The 23,480-nt window shown below is 41.0% G+C and overlaps 2 protein-coding genes across 3 annotated transcripts; one reads left to right on the forward strand and one right to left on the reverse strand.

Annotated features, from left to right (window-relative positions):
• Window positions 1–679: 679 nt before the first annotated feature.
• On the forward strand, window positions 680–14,107 carry LOC306701087 (uncharacterized protein). 2 transcript variants are annotated; one of them, XM_079166328.1, is made up of 12 exons: window positions 680–756; window positions 861–1,007; window positions 1,596–1,717; window positions 2,849–2,873; window positions 3,316–3,365; window positions 3,475–3,622; window positions 4,519–4,843; window positions 6,038–6,143; window positions 6,796–6,942; window positions 8,451–8,511; window positions 8,801–8,964; window positions 10,922–14,107. In XM_079166328.1, exons 1-12 carry the CDS (start codon window positions 753–755, stop codon window positions 10,952–10,954), a joined length of 1,332 nt encoding a protein of 443 aa, XP_079022454.1. In that variant the 5' UTR covers window positions 680–752; the 3' UTR covers window positions 10,955–14,107. The 2 variants fall into 2 exon arrangements, with proteins under 2 accessions (XP_079022454.1, XP_079022455.1); XM_079166329.1 differs by having other exon boundaries at window positions 3,319–3,365.
• A 5,586-nt stretch (window positions 14,108–19,693) lies between these two features.
• Window positions 19,694–23,480, reverse strand: atf5b (activating transcription factor 5b). Its single transcript, XM_079165817.1, has 3 exons — window positions 23,264–23,480; window positions 21,625–22,891; window positions 19,694–20,826 (listed from the first exon to the last, which is right to left on the reverse strand). Exons 1-3 carry the CDS (start codon window positions 23,400–23,402, stop codon window positions 20,640–20,642), a joined length of 1,593 nt encoding a protein of 530 aa, XP_079021943.1. The 5' UTR covers window positions 23,403–23,480; the 3' UTR covers window positions 19,694–20,639.

A 23,480-nucleotide genomic window follows, 5' to 3' on the forward strand; every position in this document is an offset into this window, starting at 1 on the left:
CAAGATCTTTTTTTTTTTTTTTTAACTTTTTTCCGGTTAAATCAAATAAAATAAAATAAAAAAACATCATAAGCTTTTCTTTTCTTTTTTTTTGGGTGGATTTCTTTTTTTTTTTTGCTTGCAGGAATGGGCTTCCATACACATTTAGAGTCAAAGAGACCATAAAGCAGGGGACGCTTTAGGGGCGGGGCTACACAGTGATTGACAGGTAGAGACCCGTCTCCACGTGACTCCTCCTCAGTCCAAATATGGTTTTATCAGGGTTTAACTTTTACCTTAATATGTTTTGCTTTGTTCGTTAAAGCGCTTTGTAAACTCAACTAAAAGTAATATATAAAGTTATTGTTATTATATATTATATATATAATATATAGTACTGTTACATAATTACACCTATCGTCTGTCCCTGTTCTGTATTCTATTGGCTCCCACAAAAGCTGTTTACCAACCGCCATTAAAAGCAAAAGAAGAAGAAAAATAAGAACAAGAAGAAGGAGGAGGAGAAAATGAAAAAGAGAGAGAAGAAGAAAATCAAAAAGAAGAAGAAGAAGAAGGATGAGGAGGAGAAGAACAAGAAGAAGAACAAGAAGGAGGAGGAGAAGAAGAAAATGGGCGTCGCAGTACGTTTGCCTCCAGCAGTGGGCGTGGTCGTCTTCTTCGTTGGTACATTGTTGTTGCCGGTCACTCTCCTCACACAGGTGAGCTGTTCGCTGCTGCTGAGCCGCTTCAAGCTGCGCCAAAAAGCACAGGAAATGGGTACGTAATTAAAACTCTTAAACACTAGACGGCTGAACTCCAGTTTGTTTGTTTTTGTTTTCATTTAATTTTAATCCAAAACGTTGTATTCTTTCGGTTACAAGTTGTCCAAAAAATGGGAGGACGGCGTAAACGGCGGGAGCTAAAGGAAACCAGCGATGGGACGTTAGCGGCTAGTGTCTCTCCTCTGCCGGAGACACGCTCACCTGTTCCCGGCTTCACTGTCCAGGATGTGGGCGGTGGTACCAAAGGTAACTTACTCTGACAACTTTAACCAGTTCAGAGTATGAGCAAAGGTGTGCTGCTTCGGTAAAGTTAAACTGCAGTCATGTAATGCTCGTAAACAGCTGAAAACAAACACATTATTATATAGATTCACCTGATATGCTGCCAACTTAGTGTGTTGTGTATGTGAAAGAAGTGACATGCATACATATTCAGGTTTTATCTGGTGGACAAAGTTGTACTTAGTGACTTTCAAAGCTGAAAAACTGTTGTTTTTTCATCAGATATTGACACACGAGTTGTGCTGATTAATATGTTTCTATGAGCAGGTTTTCATTTAGCAGCAAAAGGATAAAAACATTATTGTTTGCTCGTCGATGAAACCATTAAAGCCAGTTAGAGCACGTTCATTTGATATTAATCTGATGTGTTTACAGTCAGAGAATAACTTTGTGTATCAACAGAAAGTAAACCTCTTCCTGTCATCGCAACGCTGGTTTTAAACGACATATAGTCCGATTTAAAGCAGTGTGTTGTGTCAAAGCACAGCTGATTGTGGGTCAGCGTTGTGTCGTCTGAACCTGAAGGTTTGTCCTCCGTGGTTTCTTCACCAGGCTCAGGATGTTCTCTCTACGGCGATGAGAAGGTCTACCTCGGGGTCCGTGTCAAGATGCCAGTGAGGGATCTGCTGAAGAAGATCCGCGTAGACAAAGGCTGCGAAGCTCATGACTTTCAGGTACATGTGTTTGGGTTGTTTGTGGCTCCGTGATTAAACATGATCAAACCCTGATGCAACGGATCATAAAACTCACAGATTAGATCAGCAAAGGAGCAATTATAGCTTTTAGAGATCCATAATTACGATCATATTAACAGACACGGATCCCTTTGATGTGTGATTATAGCAAAAAATCATTTCAACGTTCTGAAGACAGTTAACCATCAGAAATACTAAATGTTATCTTTTACTTTGTGATAGTAATTTAAAGTGTTTATTTTCTTCGTAAAAACACACAGTTCAAATAATGAGGAAATATAAGTGAAGTTAAACAACTCATAATTCATCTCTAACATCTGTTTTATATTAACGTGAAAACATTTCCTTCAAACTACTGGATGTATAAAACTACATTTTACAGATGACATGTAATTATAATGTACCTTCAGCCAGTACTCATGTTCACTGAGCAGAGCCTGAAGGCATCATGATGTCACTGAAGTGAACCTCCATTGGTTAGCCGTTAGCGATGCTGCTAACGTTACTAGCTCTCCTCTGATTGGTTGTTTACAATGAAACATGATCAGAGATCAGAGACTAGAAACACAAGTTCTACTGAGTCAGTAAAACTTTATTTTAGCCAATATGAAGGCAGCTGGTCGGCCATAGAACAGCCAGTAACGTGGTTTAGTGTCCACGTTATATCGGCTTATACCTTGATATGAAAAATTTCCCGATTATCATCATCGGCCTGTATCGGTCGCGCTCTGTACTGTATACATGAAGCCGTTTAAAAATTCATACAATTAGTAACAAATCAGCCACACAGGTTCTTTGGCTTTTTAGGGTTCACCATAATGTGTGGTTGTACACAGAGACATGTCTTCATTTATTGCCTTAACATGTAAAAACCACCAAACACCAAACTGCAGTCATGTGAAAACCTTTAAAGTGGTAATACCAGGACAGATTTAAATCACGTTTACTCTTTATTTAGTTTGGCTTTCTAAGCATGATGAACATCTGGATGTCTTCATCTTTACTCTGAAACCTTTGGCTGATGGAGTCCTTCCTCACAGATTCTCTTCATGGATGACAAACTACTCTACAGACTTATAATCTATAATATGTTTGTTTCTTCTTTCACAGAAGATATACGGCAAATCAGTCAAAGGTCAGTAAAACCCAGATCTTTGAGAGTTAGTAGTTTGTGTGTTCCCCCTTTAACTGTTTATAATCTCCTGCAACAGAAGCTCAGATGTGTGAGCGGACGGCGTCTGATGCTTTTATTTTGTAGAAAGTATCTTCACTAATAGATGTTATGTAGTTTAGTAGATGGAAAACAAAACGCTGATCAACCGGACTGAAAAGAGACAAAGATCCTCTGAGCAACAGTTGAGTAAGAAGAGAAGAATGATCAGTTATTGGTATAAAATAAACTGGAAACGTAGATTTAAACAGCTTCCTGTTTCACAATAAAGCAGCCTACAACAAGCTGGAATTAACATCCACAGTTTTGCTTTAAAGAAGCTCTTCTTGAAACTGTACAATAGAAAAAGGAACAGAAACATATTTCATTGTAATCTGAGAGTTCATCTTTTATGTTTTTTCTTCAGCAGGTGACGGACAGAAAGTCCAGAAGCGTGCAACGCGGCGAAGTTACAAGGTGAGTGTTCCTAGAGCTCAGGTAAAAAAGACAGCTTTAATGGAAGGCTGTAAATCACCTGTCAGCTTTCAAATACCTCCGCATACCTTCACCATCTTTTGTCACGCAGAGAAAGCGCTCCACAAAGAGCCTGGAGGAGCTGGCAATCATCGTGGAGGTGCTGGAGGAGGACCTCAGGACGGGCAACATCTGCCGCTCCCCGCCCCGATCTCTGCCGTCCCCCAACCCTCCAGTGTCTCCTGACTGGTATCAGACCGGTAAGTCATGAAGGGACCACTTCCACATTTTGATATAGTTTCACCTAAAAACATTGAACCGCGATAAATATGTTGGCAGCAGCTACAACCCGCTCTTTTACCAGGGATGCCAGGTAACCGGTCTTAACCGTAACCACGGTTATGAAAGTCAGTTATGAAAGTCACGGTTTCATAACTGTAAGATTTGAAAAGCCGCTCACCTGAGGCGTTGAGAAGAAGAGCAGTAAACATTATTCCAGACTTAATGTCGGCAGCGTGAATGACCATCACAGTGTGAGATACAGGTTTACTGCTGATCGTTATCGGACGAGGTTCAGTAAATATGTGCGATCAGCGTTAATGCTGACGTTACATAATTAACAAAACGTCCGAGTTTACATCAGCAGGAGGAGAGCTAATAACGTTAGCAGCACCGCTAACGTACAGAGGTTCCATCTAGTTACATTGTGATGCGTTCATGCTCTGTTCTGTAAAGTATTAGACAGCGGTAAATTGTAACGTTATCATGGTGTGTTCACATGTAATCTGTAAATTGTAGTTTTGGTGATGGAGATGTTTTCCCGTGAATATAAAATAGATATTAGAGATGAATTATGAGCTGTTTAACTTCCTAACACGAGCTCTAAGCTCATTATTATACATCATAAAACTAATGACTGCTAAAAAGATTTTTTTATCAAGACAAATTTAATCTTTTATTTCCTAATAATTGTGTTTTTACGAAGAAAAAAACCCATTATAGATAATAAAACATCAAAGCAAATTCTTGATGATAATACATATTTTAGTTATATATCCTGGTTAATAATCTTAAATACCGTAAAACAATTATATTTCCGTGATATAACCGTGAGTTTCATATGTATATTTTTACAAGCCGTCCCTTCTCACTGAAGGTTCTGGGTACAACATTGAAGAGTCCGATGGAATGATCCCCAGCCCCGACTTCTACGGGACCTCCTCTCCGGGCTCAGCAGGCGAGTACCAGCAGGCCCGGTCCCCTCCGTGCATTATGCACACCAGCCTCCAGCCCTCCGGCATCGGGAACATCGGGGGAGTCGGTGGAGGAGAGGGGGAGTGGGCCGATACCCAGAACCATGACGGGAACCTGTACAACCTGAACAACTCTACTTTCTTCTGGACTCAGCTTCAGAGAGAGGAGACCCAGCTCGGGGACATCTCCGACGCCGAGCTGCTGGCCCACGACGAACACGGCAGGACGTAAGTTTGATGCCGCTGTGTGTGGAATATCTGTTCATTTTTACACACAGAGTTCTTGGGTATTTCTTTTGCATATGTTGTGTAAAGCATTTCTGTAGTCCAACAGGAAGTCATCATCACTGGTTCCCTCAACAAACAAGCCAATAGGATTCATCCAACATATTCTGGATTATTACAGAAAATAAACAGTCGTTTATGATTCTTCCAGATTTAGTTCATCAAGATAATCTTCACTAATGAACTCCACTTTTATGATGTTAGTAAACAGCTAATGTAGTCTATAAAGGAACTCCACCACGGTCACGTGACTTCACGTTAGTCTATAAAGGAACTCCACCACGGTCACGTGACTTCACGTTAGTCTATAAAGGAACTCCACCACGGTCACGTGACTTCACGTTAGTCTATAAAGGAACTCCACCACGGTCACGTGACTTCACGTTAGTCTATAAAGGAACTCCACCACGGTCACGTGACTTCACGTTAGTCTATAAAGGAACTCCACCACGGTCACGTGACTTCACGTTAGTCTATAAAGGAACTCCACCACGGTCACGTGACTTCACGTTAGTCTATAAAGGAACTCCACCACGGTCACGTGACTTCACGTTAGTCTATAAAGGAACTCCAGCACGGTCACGTGACTTCATGTTAGTCTATAAAGGAACTCCAGCACGGTCACGTGACTTCACGTTAGTCTATAAAGGAACTCCACCACGGTCACGTGACTTCATGTTAGTCTATAAAGGAACTCCACCACGGTCACGTGACTTCACGTTAGTCTATAAAGGAACTCCACCACGGTCACGTGACTTCATGTCTCCAACACTAAGCTAAAGGAGGACTAGTGTTCTAGTGAGGACGCTTAGTCGTCTCATTTAGACTCTTTTTAAGATCCACCAGAGCTGACCTGTTTTATATCAGACAACTGAACGTTAACATCTCTTCAGTTTGTGTTGAACACAGACCTGATTTTAGACATCTAAACAAAAATACATTCAGAAAACGACACTGAATTTGAGATGAGGGAACCAGAAGTGCAGTTTCAGCCAAGTCCTATTTCTCATCTTACGTCATCGCCTCTACTAAGCCAGGTTCAGACCTGTTATCCTGTTATCCTCACTTCTGCCTTTGTGTCTGTAAATACGTTTTAGTGTGAGATCTAAATATGTCTGATTGTTCTTGTCCCTCCAGAGCTCTCCATAAGGTGGTGTGTATTGGAAAGAGGGCGCTGGCCTACGCCATCGCCATAAGGATGGCCGCACTCAACAGCCTGGACCTCAAAGACTCGAATGGAATGGTACAGTACAAACACATTGCCTCTCTGCTAGCTTACTTGAGGAAATGGGTCAGGATAATAGTAATTGATGGAGGGCACATGATTTGGTTATTTTGGGATATATTTATTTTTTACCTCTGTCGTACTCTGGCACAGCTTCTTTTTTTTTTTTAAATGGTAAATTAATTGTCTAGTCTTCCAACCACTTAAAGCGCTTTGACCCCCTCGATAAACAAATACATTTTACATATCCAGCAAGTCTTCTCAATATCACATGACATCGTAGGCTAATTATGTCTTTTTTATTTACTTTCTGCATCACTCTTAAAACACTAGCACAACAAACTTGCAACCGTACGGCAGTAATTCTAGTTCTGTCACTTCATTATTATTTTTTCTGTCATTATTGCCACCAATTTTCAGAAGTTTTTATATACAGTAAAATATATATTAATGTGCTTTTGTAATTACCTCCTGTTGCTTTACAATAGTATTAGTGGACATACAGTATTCTACTGTTTTTTTGTAAAATGCAATTGAGAGATCAGCTGATATGCATCTATGTAGCATCTGCTGAGCTGTTAGCTAGCTATAGTGAGCTAGCTCAGTGGTTTTTACGGCGTTTTGTAAGGCAGTTTGCACGTTACGTCACCAGTGGAACTTCTGTTTGCAGACCGCCCTCCTCCATGCAGCAAAGCACAACCACCACCTGATGGTGGCGGATCTGATCCTTCTGGGGGCCAACGTCAACGAGACGAACAACTCGGGGAAGACCTGCCTCCACCTCAGTGCTGAGAGAGGCTACATCCGAGTCCTGGAGGTGAGAGCTTTTCTTTCTTGTTTTTTGTCTCCAATGATTAGAATGAGTCAGGGACGGGGTCTCTGCTGTTGGCCATGTAGTAGTTCAGACACCTCCTCGCTGTGTTCCAGGATTTGAAGCGGAGAGCAGAATTTTAATGGCCTCTTCATTCACAATACTGCGCCGACGAGTTAAATTGTTAATGTAACGTTAGCTTTAAAGTTCATATTGTAGTCCCTTCTGTCTGATATTTGAGAACAATTATCCCTAAAATCTACTGTTCTCTCCTTTCCTTATCAGTTCACACGCATTACTCAGACCATACTTACTTTTAATGACCCCATTTGTCAGAATTCGTTGGGCGCCAGACCAACAAGTTATTCATGTCTATGGGCTCTCATCCATGTTGGAGGTCGTAAATAACGTTTAAGCTGCTCAGATGAAAAACAGTTATGAATACCAACGTAGCCGGTTTAGTAAGTCACACAGTAAGACAAGGTGTCATTTATGTTTTGGAGCTGAAGATAGCATCTCGGCTCATTGTGTTTTACCGTGTTTCTCCACACAGTTACGTTCTATTTGAGGTGGGGTTTTTTTTTCACTTTTAAAGCACTGTTAAAATGTTAACTGCAGATGTTGACAAGACAAATGTGTTGTGTTTTCCTTGTTATTAGGGCCAATAAGCGTTGCACTTAAATTGTGGTGTACAGAGGTTCTCTCACCTTCTTGGACCATGTGTGAACAAGAACCTGCCGTGTTCTGTGCCGTCTCCCTCGTTTTCGACTCGAGCTACAGGGGGGTTAATAAGCATCTATTCAGATAATCGATTAATCATTACAGACAAACATTTTCTGGTGCCAGCTTCTCAAGTATCAGCATTTCCTTGTTTTACTGAATATCTTTTGGATTTTGGTCAACACAAGCATTTTGAAGACGTGACTTTGGGGCCTGGAAACTGTTGTCATTTACATTTTATAGACTAAACAAATAGTTAATTAAGTTAATTAAGTTGTCTGCCTACAGCCTTGAATTCAACACATTTCCAAAGCATGGGTGTAACTAATAAAACCACGTGCTGAAGCTGATAAACCACTAAAACGTTGGTGACAAACCACTAAAACGTTGGTGCTCTTGTTTACACCAAACCAGCCTTCTGGTTTCTCTGGTTAGGGAACATTCCAGTTGAGCAACATTGGGTTGCTGAATGTCTGACTTTACAGAGAATTGCTTGGTTTCTCCCAATAAATCATGAGATATACTATTTATTTATTTATATTATTATTTTGGTATAAATATAAGCTTATTAATATTACTGTAAATAAAAGGGTCTAGGGCTGTATATATATCAATCAATCAAATATCAATATAGCTTACTATCGCAATATTTTTTACGATAGTGTATCAATATGTCTGCGACTAAATGTAAAATCCCGTTTAACGGTTAAAAAATGTTATTCAGAGAAATGTTTTTAAAGCAAATGAGAGAAAATAATTTTGGAACATTTGCTAACGTGTGTGTGTGTGTTTAGGTTCTGAAAAACAAGATGATGGATGGTGTGTATGTTGACGTTGAAGCCACTGATAACTCTGGTAAGTACTACAACCTTTCAAATCCTTTAAGGAATGTTAGTGATTACATTTATAAAACTCTTTTACAAAAGTGACTTGAACGAGGTTTTTAACAAGTAGAGTAAAGAGGATGCTCATAAGTGGTCACATGTTAAGATACATAAGATGGTAATAAATGATAAACACATTTAAAACATTACAATAGAAAAAAGGCTTTTATATTTTTTTAGGTGTCTAAAATGCGCACACAGCAGGACATTGCTTTGCTCCAGTGAAGTCTAATCTTTCAAATGTTTGTGTGTGTTCTCAGGAATTTGTGTCCTTCAGTGTGCTTCTTTGGCTCTGAAAGCCACTGTACGTAAGCTGGAAAGCAGTAAATTCCCAAATCAGACCAGACTCCACACGCTCCGCCAAGAGCAGATAATGGAGACCCTGGCGTGTCTGCTGCAGATGGGCAGCTACCTTCATACCATGGTATGACACTCTGTGACAGATAGGATTTCATTTAGTCATTTTACGTGCAAGAAAAAAAGCACCAAATCACAACTGTCACATTATTTGTTATTACTTTAGTGAAATGGGAACCAAGTGCTATTCGAGAGAGATCATCGTCAAACATAGGAGCTACGTTCAAAAATGCCATTTGGATAAAATGATAGTGAACGAGACGTGATCACGTTTCAGGAAAGCTACTCACTTTTTACAGAAGTTTACTAAGCAGCCACGAACTTCCTGTGTTGATGACTCTTCAGCAGCAGCTGAGCAGCTCTGTATTCTGACTGCTCACCTATAACAGTCGTAGCCAGGAGACATTTGAACTGATTAAACCGTGCTGAAGACAGATAGTGCAGTCGTGTTTGTCGTTCAGCTTTTTGGCGGGGCAGCACATCCTGAGGAGCATGAACTAATAATGAGTCAATGTCAATTCAAAACTTGGTAAACAAAAAATGTACCTATGTGACTATTTGCAAACCGATGAGCCTGGCACCTCCCTGTTCCCTTGTGGAGTATGCTATTGTTGACTACAGAAGCGTACCGGTATGCTTTTGAAGTGTCTTACAGAGGAATTCAGATAATGAAGAAGGTGAATAGACTCAAAGGCCGGAGCTCTTTTACTTGGCTTGACTGGTTTATTGTTAGAAGCTCGCAGCATGGCCTTAGGGACTGAAATGTCTCCTCCAGTCTTGATAACAATAGGACGCCATGAGATCATAACTAGTCACTGCAAGTCAACAGTTGTATTTGCCCAACGATCCCGTGAAAAGATACCTGTGAAACGTAATGAATTCCTGTCCGCCTCAACTAAAGTTTACTTTGATCTTTATGATAATATTTGCTGAAGTACAGTTGACAAAGGACAGCTTAAACTGAAAGTCCTGTTTGATAGCATAGAGCTGCTTCTGTAAGCGTTGAACGCAGGTTCAAACGACCGAATTCCCCAAAAGATAGGGATTAACAAGTTTACATTGCACTTACCAGCTTAATTAAGATTTCCAATATGTTATAACCCTTTTACAGCTGATGCCATGATTAGCTCACAGTGTAGCTGGAGGCAAAACAAAAACGACTGTTGCCAATCCCGATTCATCTTGTTGTGTTACTGGGAGCCAGAATTGATATTGCTAACATTTAGAGATGCTAAAACTGTGATTCTAGCCGGCTACAATATCAGTGAAACGTTTCAGAGATGGAGAGAAAATGTTGCTAATAGTTTAGCTTAGCCTTTTGCTAACCTACTCAGCCGTCACGGCTGCTGCATCGCAGTGATGCTATACTATTAAGAGGGGAGGAGCTAGCTCGCTGTTTGGCTCACCCTCTGCAACCAATGCAGCACTAAAGGCATGGCGGAACCAGCAAGCTAACCAGTTGACAGCTGGCTACTTAGCTAGCTTGCTAATTACGCCAATTGCCACGTGTCTGGTGATAGCAATGTGCTTTCCTACACTGTGACAAGAGTGTGTGAATGAAGCTAGACATTTTAGTCATTTAACGGCTGGCTAGTTCGCTAGCCAGCTTGCTAGCTTGCTAATTCCACCATGCTTGCACAAGTTAGCTGGCTAACTAGCCAGCTGTGGAGATGGACAAGCTAGCACTAGCCAGCCACTCCCTCCGGAGCTCAGAACAGAAAATGTTTATTCCCCCGGCAGCTTTTACTCACAACTATAACATCTTTCCCAATTCATTGTAACAAATTGGGAGTTTTAGCACAATAGATTTTAGGTTTCGGAGAGAGTTGTTCATGTTTACTAAATATTTTAGAGTGTCATAGGAAAAACATTTTGAAAACAGCCGTTGTTACCCTTAAATTAAAAGAAACCTGGACTTGCTCTTCCGATAATATTTACACCAATATAGGCTTTTTGTATGAATTGCCACTCATATTTTTGACAGACTTTTGATGACTAACTCATTTTTCCTCTCTCTCTTTTAGGGGAGCCAGAGTATGCAACCTAGATTTGGTTGACCCCCCCGGCACTTCGGCCCGGCAGGGCTTCTTGGAAACCCGACAGTAATGTTCTGAGTTGGTTCAGGCTTGAATTCAAATGGAAAGAGACCATAGTTATTATAGTCTCCTCTTCTCTCTGAACTCGAGTTCTGACCTGTTTATGTAAAGCATCTGAGGTTTTGTGTTTGGTAAAAATACCTGACTTGCAATCAGCTATTTATTTGAAACCTGCACAGAAATCGTAGATGCCCATTGGTTGGTTTCTGTGAAACTTCCATTGTTTGTTACATTTGAGTAACAAGTTGTCCTCAATAAGTATGTCCGTGGAGATCAAGATGTTAAAATCCTATGAGTATATATTTAGCTATGCTATCGGCTTTTTTGTGCCATTTTTTGGGGTCCAGTAGTTTTAAAAGCCTGTTCCTAAAATACAAAACAAATCCAGCGGGGAGGGAAAGTGACCTACAACGTACAGTTTCAGGTTATATTGTAATATTACAGCAGTAGTGCTACAGTTTTAAGTGCACCGCTGTTTAAAGTATATTCCAAAATTGTCATTCCAACAACAAAGACTTCTTAATAAGTATGTATTGAGAACCGGTTGATTGATATGTGATAATGATTTTAAGACATTTCCCTTCCTGCTGGGGTTCAACTTGATTTGCAGCCATAAAATATACATGTCAGATATTTTATAGGACTTTAGTACTAGAGGACATTGAGTATTTTATTAAGTATTGTACGGTGTTGGGGAGTGAATACAGTTTCATTTGACACAGTTTTTAGCCTGTGATGTGCAGGAAGCTTTGGTTTCTCTCTTAGCACATTCTCAAGTTTTTGAGCTTGTCTTCACATGTAAACTGTGTTTTGCCAAATGTAATGTAATGTGTTCTGGATTTGACCTGTTTCTTGTTTGTAATTGGTTGCATTCTTACTGTTAGAGGAGAGTTTAATCAGTTTAATCTCTTTGTATTCCATAGAGAAGCATTCAGAACGTTTTTAGCCTAGCTAGCTTAGCTCGATGACTGGAGGGCCAGCAAAGTCCTTAAAACCAAAAATACACACTGTATCAATTTGTAGAAAACGAAACATTGTGACGAGCAGCTAGCTTAATGCGTTGAAGCTATCAACCAACAAACGCTAGTTGCGTCAGCGCTAGCTAGCTGCTTGTCACATGTATGCCTTTTCTGACTTACTTTCTCTAACAACAAACTTGTAAACAAGACAATGTTGGAGATTTTGGAAGGAATATGTGTCCTTTTGACTGGGTCTGAACCATGTATTCAGTCATTGTGCTAAGCTAGGCTAAACATTTCCACGACCATCCCTCAGCAGAGCGCCAAGATAAAAGTTTACATCAGACCGGCCAGTAAGGGCGCTTCTTTAAACATCAAGGCCACGCCCCTTTTTGGCGGGACAGAAAATCGCAGATCCTATAGACGTCAATGCAGTATAACGTGTGTATGTATTTATCTCTTGTTAAACAAGCATTTGTTTTATACAACAAACAAGAAAATCTGTGTTGAAATTGTCAGGAGAGCTAGTTAACGTTAGCTGTTAGCAGCCAGTGGATAACGGAGCTAGCAGCTAACAGAGGTTGCATTGTGTTACATTATGGTGCGTTCAAGCTCTGTTCAGTAAATATGAGTACTGTGTTAAGGAAAATAACAGTTGTTCGGGGGGGATGTTTTCACAGCAATATAAAGATATTAGAGAGGGTATTATGACCTGATTAGTTTTTTGTTTCTATTTTTAATACACTGGTATAAAATCAGTCCTCTGTATCAGCTGATGCACAAGTTCTGTTATCGTAAATAATATTGTAATATCGTTAGTAAAAAAATTATGTGAACATCTCTAGTATTTCTAGATCTGATGTGTATGTATGTATGTATGTGTGTGTGTATGTATGTATACATACATACATACATACATACATACATACATACATACATACATCACCAAAACAAAGAGAAGCACTTATGAACTAAAGAATCGTCAGTGTCTCAGTTTATTATCTGAATGTGATTTCATTGACATCTATCTTCAGTTGTAGTCTGTAGCATCTGTCATGTGTAACCGCCCGACAAGTAGCACTTACTGACTTCAAACACAAGCCAATGCTCAAGTTTAGGCAACATTGTGAGCAGTCACGAGTTCCCTCGCAGTACAAATGGTTCCTTCCTCGTATCCTGTGTTTATACATAAATATATCAGGTGACTGCTGAAGTCCTTATAAAATGAGTCGTATGTCATAACTTTCTGCCAGTTATCAGGTGTTCTTGGGAAACCGTGTCTCAGATTTGTAAAAGCCAATATGATCTATGCAGTCACTGATTTACTTTACTTTGCAGTTATTTTAAGTGAGCATCATGAGTCTGATTCTCTGGGTTAGAAGATTTCAGAAGTTATGGGATGACCTGTAGTTTTGTTATGTGGTGGTTAAGGATCAAATGACATTAATGGAGCAGATTTGACTATTGATAAGAGTATTTTGAAGTGATAGATGGTCACTAAGTGGTAGACCACAGCGTGTATGAAATGTATTGATTTGGAACAAAGTCATGTACAGCACTTTTCTATTAGGGATTTATATATATATATATATATATATATATATATATATATATATATATATAATTATGTATCCAAGAATTTATTTACTCGTGAACGAGAGACACAATTGTATTCATTTACTGTATCTTAAATATTCATAACGTTGGGGATTATATAATCTGAAAATGCAATCGATCACTTAAATGTTTGTTTTGTGTAGTGAGTATATCATCGTTTATTTACATTTTAGAGAAAAAAAAGAAAGGGTTTTACAGTTATTTGAATGTAAACAGACCAGTTTGAGATTCTGCTTCCTGTTTGTATTTAAAGTATTTTCTATTTTTAAAGCTGAAAAATGTGAGGAAAGTTTGGATTTACCTGAGTCATTGTGTGATTCAGCTTTAAAGATGTCACTATTTTGTGTCACGTTATAAATCATGAACATGTATTTTTGTAGTCCAACAGTCATCATCACTGGTTCCCTCCACAAACAGCCAATGAGATTGTTCCATTAGATTTTGAATTATTACAGATTTGTTTTTCGGTGGTGGGTATTGGTTGTCATCACAATTCTGTCTCAATGTGTGTATTTGTTTCATCTTAAAGAGCTCAATAAACTTCTGGGTTTTGGTAAACATTGTCTTTCAGCTTATTTATTGCTTCAAAAACACATTGAATAACTCCCAGGAAGATTTTTAGATAACATGTTGTGTCCAGTTAAACATAAACACATGAACAAACCGCTCCAATCGCATCAAAAAACAACTTTTACCAACACACAAGATGTGCTGTCTAGTTAAAGCTGTCGAGCTAATTTCAGCTTTTTTAAATGTTGTCTTTCTTGAAACATGTTAATGTTTAACTAGTGCTGAGCGGCATGGTCTCAATTTTATACTACGTTTTCATTTTGAAGCACAGTTAATATCACGGTATATTCCTTTTTCCTATTAACCAGAATCCATATTATCAGATACAGATCCATTTGTTGTTCGATTATAACAGCTGGTCTACAAGGATCCAGAATATCAATGTTTTTGCCACTGTCCCAAAAATGACTTCATGAGTCAGTAAACCATCAAAAATACTAAATGTAATTTAAAGTGGGTTTTTTTCTTCATATAAACCCACAATTCAAATGATAAGGAAATAAATGATTCTATCTTTATGGATGAAAACAAATCTAGTCATTATTATTATTAATGTTTTATTATAATGTGCTATATGGTGCTGCTAACGTTAGCTCTCCTCCTGCTGGTTAGCCGTTAGCGGTGCTGCTAACGTTACTAGCTCTCCTCCTGCTGGTTAGCCGTTAGCGGTGCTGCTAACGTTACTAGCTCTCCTCCTGCTGGTTTAAACACTGATTGGCTGTTTACAATGAAACATGATCAGAGATCAGAGACTAGAAACACAAGTTCTACTGAGTCAGTGAAACTTAACTTTTTAACTGTTAAACAAAATCTACTTTTGTTATGTATTTAATTGTATGGTGTTGTGTTGTGTTGTATTGTGCGGTACAGTGTTGTACTATAGTGTTTGCTGTTGAACTGTACTGATAACCTGTCCAGGGGACTACATATGGAAATGATCTCTCCAGCTAACTGGCACATTTACACTGAGGCTGAAACTGAAGTTTTAATTAATGTGCACTCTCCCTGGTGAATAAGTAATTAATAAATCATTTTAAAAATTCAGGGCGAGTGCTTTAAATGTCTCGCTGTTCATATCAGCAGTGGAGCGGCACATTCCTCCGGCTGATGGCATCTTTCATGTGTCTGAACAGGTAATTAACAGGTAATAATCGCCTACGTTTGTTGGAGCTTGCAGAGCCGGCGGGGGGGGGATGACTAGCTCCAGCAGCTGTGAGCTGATTGGTTTTGTCAATGCTGTAGTTTGATGGGAAAACTTTATCTTGGAAGGAATTGCAATATGACTAAATAAAACAAGATCATTTGCCAAGCATTGAGTGAAACTAATAACATGCTGATCGTATCTCCTCTTCTTCCAGCTTTTGAACTTCAAGTAACCACAACAAACTAAATGAGAGACTAAATAGGGGGAAGGGACATTTAAACGTCCCTCAGTTAGGAACCTGAATTCCACCACCAGAAACCAAACAATTGCAAACACAGACCGGATTCAGAAAAATGCGTTGAGTTGTTTGACGTTGAGTTGTTTGACGTTGGGAGTTTGCGTGCGTTGAGTTATTTGACGTTGGGAATGAGAATGTGTTGCTCAAAGACAACAAAAAGAAAAGAGGACAGGAGGAGCAGGAAGAACGTCTTGTTGTTGTTCACCTGAGGGGAAAATAGTTACCGGCTCATCGAACCGGTTTCACATTTCAGTTTGATGGAAGGTGTAACTGCATGAAGTTGGTGTTATGAGTATTATCACATTTAATGGCAAACCACCAGACAAGACAGGAACAGCTTCTTTCCACTGGCCGTCACTCTGATGAACAATGAATCAGTCATATTGCACTAATACCTCTGTCTGCATTATCACCTCAATTCCATTGCCACCGTTGTTTATAGGTTTATGTTCATATATATATATATCTATATATACTTTTTTGGATATATGTTTATACTTATATTGTACATATTGTTAAATGTTTATACCTACATCTGTTTGTTTTTTTGCTGCCCTTTTTTATTTTTTATATATATATATATATATATATATATATTTTCTTGTTTATTGTAAATTTGTGTATGTACGTTGAGAGCGAAGTGGAAACCGGAGTCAAATTCCATGTATGCGTAACTAGATTTACTTTTATTTGTCCAGGCTTTGAGGCTTTTACCTCTTATGAGTTCTGTCTCCACCTCCAGCTTTTTGTTATATGACGAGAAAAACGAAAAACTCATTTTTTGGAATACATTATTTTTTCATTTTTCACTTTCATAAATATTTTGATATTCGAGGTCTTATATTTTTCAGTTTCAGATTTTATATTTTCTTCTTGGTCCAAGACGGTGTTTCAAGACGGTTCGGGTGTGTTGCCGACAAGACGCCTTTTACTTGAGCCGATCTTTGTAGTCATTTTGTCTCTTTGTGGTCTTTTTGTGTCTCTCCGACTTGTTTTGAGTCTCTTTGTGGTCAATTTCTAACTCTGTAGTCATTTTTGTCTTTTTGTAGTCGTTTTGTGTCTAAAAATGTAGTATTTAGAAAACGACCCTGTCTTTCATATTTTTAACCCAAATTAAGCCCACTGACTCACCCAATTATTGAACAATGAAAGGCTAAACTAGAGCTAGAAATCAGTGTTGTATCACCCCCCCCCCCCCCCCCCTACCTCCCCCACTGGCTGCATACAGATGCTCATAACACATTTAAAAAGCTTTCTCACTGCTCTACCCAAACAGCCTGAAACAGAGCTGCAGGCCATTCTGCAACACTGAGCTCTCGCTCACCCTTTACTCTCCACCCTGGAGTCTCACTGTGGTCCCTCCACCCAACCTCCTCCCTTTTCTCCCCTTCTTGCATCACATCTCCTCTCCCACATCGACCTCCTCTATCGTGGTCTTACCTCTTATTACTTCGGACAGAATGTCTCTATACGACCACTCGCACAAAGTAAACTTCCTGCAGATGGAAATTCATAGTTTCAGTTTGTTGGTTGATGGAATCTGTCTTCATCGTAGACCGTAACGTCTCGTGCTGTTGGTCATAAACTCAACTAATTCTATGCATCGTTTTATTCGTGTCTTCACACTGGAAACACAACATCCCATCGAGTCAACTACTTCCATATGCAGATCCCCTTTGTGTTTGAGTGCGCTGTTGATGGACCACAATGCAACGCACAAAGGAAACCCAGGAGCTGCTCACAGCAGGCAATAGGCAACGGGAAAGGTTGAGCTTGAGGGGAGATTGTTGCATCAACTGCAACTGTTTGTTTACAAGGTCAAGAATGAAGCTCGTCGAGCTGCGTCCACCGTTTACGTCTCAGTTTAATTAGCAGTACAGTGTTTCAAGGTTGCCATTTGGTTTACATCCTTCTGTGCACGTGTTGCATCATTTCCTGTTCGTCCAAAACAGTAAATTAATTTGTTTCCATAGTAACTGCAAAAACAGTAAACTATGTCAATGTGGCTGATGGTGAAGGTCGAGCTTTTTGTTTATTGGCTACAACTGAGTGCTGGAATCAACGCTTTGATTCGTGGTTATGAAATGAGAAAAATCCTTCAAATGTTGGTGATTGTGTGATCTTTGCGAGTCTGTTTAACACACGGTTCAGCCTGACGTTTACTGAAGGCTTTCATGCTCCCCTGAAGATGAACCCTTCCCATCATTTGATTTTAATACTTTTAATGCTGGTCTGGTGCTGAAGTACACGTCTGAGGCACTTGTGTCTCTTTGTGGTTGTTTTGCATCTTTGAGATCAGTTTGTGTCTCCTTGAGGTCTTTCTGTGTCTCTTTGTGGTTTTGTGTCTCTTTGTAATCATTTTGTGTCACTTGTGGTTCTTTTGCCCCTTTTTTCATTATTTTCTGTCTCTTTGCAGTTGCTGTGCGTCTTGCGCATTTTATGTCTCTATTTATTTGTCTTTGTCTCTTCCTAGTTGGTACTAGGGGCCCCTGGCTCTAAAGGCCCCGGGGCCCCTGGCTCTCTGGGCCTGAGCGGTTCAGTGAACCACCTCATTATGTTCCTGTACCTTTGATACTATAAGTACATTCTGTTGATAACACTTATTTCCTGAAGATCTTGAACGCACAAGTTTAACTTCTGGAGTATTTGTGGTATTACTACGTTGACACATCAATGATCAGAGTACTTCTACCACTGTTGGTATGACATCGTTTTCTGCACCACGGTGTTCATAGCACGTCTCCTCGTTAGAACACAGTTTATATGTCACACTATGTGTTTCATGTATAACATCTTCTCCTGAGCTCAGAATGACACCTGGTGGTGAGGAACACCTGCAGCTGTCAGTCTGAGCGGAATATCCTGGTCCCTGTAAACACTGATGTGTTATTATATTTACACATCTCTCTGTAGAGTCATGGGCCAACTATCCACATGTACATGCCCGGTATAGATTCACTTTATATATATATATATATTGGACATTAAATTATAGTTCTGCACATTTGTTCTTGTGCTCTACGCTTGCTTTAAATTATTCATGATATCTGTTATTTTCATATATATTTTAAATGTTTCGTGTTTTATTTGGCTCAGTTCAGATGTTCGTGTGAACATTTATTTTTTGAGAATCCTTAAATTCAGCTTCACTGACGCATGTCTTCTTTGACATGTTGGTTAATTAGTTAAATACGTTTGTTTTGCTTTTTATTTATAAGCTATTTATTTATTTGCTGTAATTCGGAACATTTTGAATCAAATTCACATTATTGTGTTCATACGTCAGCGTGAAGAACACGCCGGCTACACATCCTATACATCAGCATCACAATCTGCAACAAACAAACAAACACGCAGAGAAAGAAGGAAACAAAAACAGAGCGATAGATTTGAAGGCGTTCTCTGTCAGCCCGCTGCTCTCTTATTCTGACAGTTCAACTCGCGTCTCTCTCCGGCAAGTATTGTGTGATATTGCCTCATGCACTTGAAAGACCTACGACTGCTGGGAGAGATACCAAGAGATTTCACACACACACACACACACACACACCCTCACATGCACGCACACACACACACGCACACACACGCACAGTCTCTGCACGATGCTGGGAGACGAGATAACTTTATGTTGTGTGTTGACTGATACCACTCCAGGGCTCCATCGTACTGCAAAGTACTGAAATATCGGAGGAAGGGAAAATGTGCCAATTAGTGTTTCTCTACCCCCCCCCCCCCCCCTCCCCCCCCCCCCCCTATTGTTTGGGGAGCTCCTTAAACCTGAAGGGAAACAGGCTCAGGCGTCAATCACATCCCACCTCGTTCTGCTGCCGTCCAGTGGTGAATCCTGGGAAATACTTTCACTGCATTGCAACCCCCCCCCCCCCAAAAAAAGAGTCAGTTACACAGAATGTAAGGGAGGGGCAGAGAGGCTTTATTCTCTTTATCTCTAAATCCACACCCTCTTCTCAGTGTGTGTGTGTGTGTGTGTGTGTGTGTGTGTGTGTGTGCGATTCATGAATTTCGACAGTTTGATTTGAGGTTTTTTTTAATGAACGCATAAAGTGAAGAACAATCCAAAGGCAGAGATCAATGATTCTACACAACTGGTTTTTATTTGGCTGTAATTTTTACCTGATGTATAAATTTCCTGACATTGATTTCCTGAACTTCAGATACATCAAATTCATCAATTTGAAAAAAAAAAAAAAATGGTTTTCCCATGAAGTCGTACCGTTTAACCCAACAAACGATTTTATTGTCGCGTCGACGGGTTGATTGTTTGTTTCGCCGAGAGAGAAGAGAAGAGAAGCAACAGAAGAGCCGGAGATAGTTTGTCTCTCAGGAGGAATCGGTCCTGAGCTCAGCGCGACGAGAATCAAGTGGAGATCTTGAAGCCATGCAGATAACAGAATATTGCCTTCAAATAACACTCGCACATGCTTTTTTATCCCAAAATCAAACATGCAGTGGGTATTTCAGTGTGTGTGTGTGTGGGGGGGGGGGGGGGGTGTAAATACATTTCTTTTAGTAAAACACATTTTCTAAAAACGTCTCTGGTGATGAACATCTTTTTTTTTTTTTCCAGCAATCCTTTTTTATTCAGTTGATTGTTTTAAAGCAAAAAAGAAATGATTTAAAAAATGAACATTATTATGTAAAAAATATAACATAAAATATATATATTTAGCGTGGATCTGCCTCGATGCGCGTCACACAAAAAAAAGAAGAAAAACGAGCAAAAAGAAAATCCTCCTTCACTGACTCAGAGAGCGTTGCGTGAACGCTCATCAGTTCGGATCACAGTGGTCACGGACAAGTTCTCCTCACTAAGGCTTCGGAGAAGTTTAGTCACCCATTTTGGAAACTCCTCCTTTTCTTGTTTTTTTAGGAAAAAGGTGTGTTTTTGTTCGGCCCATCCTCTCGGAACAATTTTTTGAAAAAATAACTACCAAAAAATCATGCAAACTACCATTTCATTCCAAAAGACCAGTGGACGTCGGGGCGTTTCCTCTCGCTGCTGGTCGGGAGTTGATGTTCTGTGTTTGGAGTTTATTTTTTTTAGGCACTGCCGTCCTGTTTGAGCCGCTGGCTGCGCGCCTTGTAGACCTCGATCAGTAAATCTTTGACGTACTGGATCTCTCGCTCCACCGACTCCGCCTTGTCACGAAGCTCCCGGTTCTGTCCCTCGAGGCCGTGAAGCTCCTCCTCCAGACAGTCGAGCTCCGCCCTCTTACGCAGCCGGTACCTGCAACACAACGGACCGCGTATGGTTTAGTTTTGCTGCCTTGCATCTTTATTAATGAGTGAGCGTGACCTTTCCAGCTGCACCGGCTGCATTACTCACACACAGCTAAAAATAACACGACTTTATTTCTCCGTCTGCTCGGATCTTCTTTTTCCAAACTCAACTTTCTACATTTGTCCAGAATTTGTTCTACATTTTTTGTTTTTTTTAAAACACAAATACACGACACACAGTCGAGGCAGACGTTAGGTTAGGTGGGGCTGAATTTGGCAGACGGTGAGGGACTTTCCACCCCCCCCCCCCCCCCCTCACCCCCCCCCACACCCATGCACAGCAGCTGCTTTATGTAACACTCTGCTTAAAGTTGTAAAGCAAAACAACAAGTATTCAGGATTTATCTACCAATTGATAAGCTTAAAAAAAATATATATATATATATATATATATATAAATAAATATCTGTAAAAATAACAACTTCTAAGACTGATTTTTTAAATGCTTTTGAAGACTTAAGCACACAAAATATTAATATTTAAAAAAAAAAGAATTTAAAGAACACTTCTAAGACTTATTTTTAGAGTCTTTTAAAGGTATGCAGAATAATATTTAGTAAAAATCTAATCAGTAAAAAAAAAACGTAATACTAATTTCTTTAATTATTTTGCAGGTTTAATCATGCAGAATAATATTTACCTTAAAAGAACAAGAATATAATCAGTAGAAAACCTTCTGAGACTTATTTTTCTAAATGCTTTTGCAGGTTGAAGCGTGCAGAATAATACTTTTTAATCGTTCTACCTGTGAGCAGCGGTTTTGTTCTGGTCTCTCTTCTTCTGCTTCCTCTCTCCGGGGACGGGCTCCGTCAGAGGACCGGCGCCCATCACCAGAGGCGGTTTGCCGGCGGAGCAGTCCTCGTCCTTTAGCCTCTGGGTGGGCCGGTGGATGGGGCCGCCCATCAGCGTGCCCTCGCCCTCCCCTCTGGACAGACATTCGTAGCTTTGGTCCGCAAGGCATTCTGGGTAGAGGTAGTGGCCGTGCTGGGGCTCGACGGCCTGTGCTTGTGGCGGCGGGTCGAGGTCTCCTATAAAGCTATGGTAAGGCTCCGTGCCGGCCATCGACTGGTGGTGGTGGTGGTGGTGGTGGAAGTAGCCGTCGCCGGCCGCCATTGTCTCTTGGGGGATCCCCCCGGAAAGTCCCGCGTCCTTGCCGCAGTGCAAGACCTCCAGCCCTGCGCCGTCGTAACTTACGTTGACCTTCACGTTGTGCATCGACTGCCCCTCCCCCCGCTTGTGGTGGCCGTCGTACGAGACGCCGCCGCCGCCGCCACCACTGCCGCCGAGGCAGAAGCCCCGCGCGATCTCCTCGCTGCAAAACATCCCCTCGGAGAAGCAGTAGCTCTCCTCCGCCTTCAACGACACGCATTCTCTCGCCTTCTTGACGCCGCCGAGGCCGCCCTTGCCCACGGTCTTCAGCGTGGAGTAGTGGTTCGCCGACAGCTCCGCGCTCCCTGAGTAGCTGCCCCTCGGACCCCACGCGTCCAGCCCCACGTCCTCGCCCACCTTCGCCGCCTCGCTGATGATCCTCCGCCCGTTGGCGGTGCTGTTGGGGCTGCTGTTGTGGTGGTGGTGGTGGTGGTAACGGTGGTGGTAGTTGTACGGCGCAGGTCGTGCTATTTTGGTTCTGCCGATGGGGCCGCCGCAGAAGCTGGCCAGGTCCAGCTCCCCCGTGGCCACGGTGACGACCACGGGGCTGGTCTCCGATTGGCCGGTCCCGTACGAGCCGTAGGGCAGCTGGTAGTAGGACTGGGAGCCCATGGCTTGGGCGCCCTTGTCACATTTTGAGGGTTTCTCCAACTTGTTGGTGGCGGTCGTGGACTCGGAGCGGAAGTAGTCCTCCAGCTGAGCCAGCTCCTCCTGCAGTAGAGAGGTCATGACCTCCAGATCCGAGGGCACCTTGACATCCTCTAACGGCGACGGAGGAAGAGACGAGCAGGGAGAAGACTCGGTCGTCGACACAAACGAAGACAAATCGACTTTTTCCGTCATCCAATCTGAGTGACCATCACCTATAAAAATAAACAAAAATAAACAAAAATAACAAAAATAATTATCATATAATCAGTAGAAGCAATCCCATTTCTTTCTTTCAGCTGTTTGTGAAGAATAACCAAAATACAAAATACACATTCTGTAAAAAAAAAATTAAATCACGCAAGCTGGAGAGGATAAATGTTAAAAAAAAATTTAAATAAAGCAAAACATCCAGATAAAATCCAAGTGAACAACTAACCGATCATCTGAAAATGATTGAACAGCATCGTCTGCGTTCGATAAATATCCACTTAGCTGTACTCACTGTACGACATTAGCCCCCGTGCTGCACTGCGGCTCCGACCTCGGGATGTGGAAAAATAAAAAAGCGTCTCGGCGAAACTCACCAATTAAGCGCTGCCTCTCCGCAGGCTCCGCCCCCGTGCCGGGCCGTGATTGGCTGCGGCTAGCCCATCGGAGAGGGGGAGCGCCGAGCTCGCCCGTGGAAATGGGAGGAATTTTCCTGCGAAGGATCGATGCCGCCATTGTGTCGTCTGCTGCGATTAAATTGTTCAAAAGCACAAACCGTGCACTGGCTGGATGAAAAAATTGTGAGAACACCTG

This window comes from Pholis gunnellus (assembly GCF_910591455.1).
Source record: "Pholis gunnellus genome assembly, chromosome: 9".
NCBI lineage: Eukaryota > Metazoa > Chordata > Actinopteri > Perciformes > Pholidae > Pholis > Pholis gunnellus.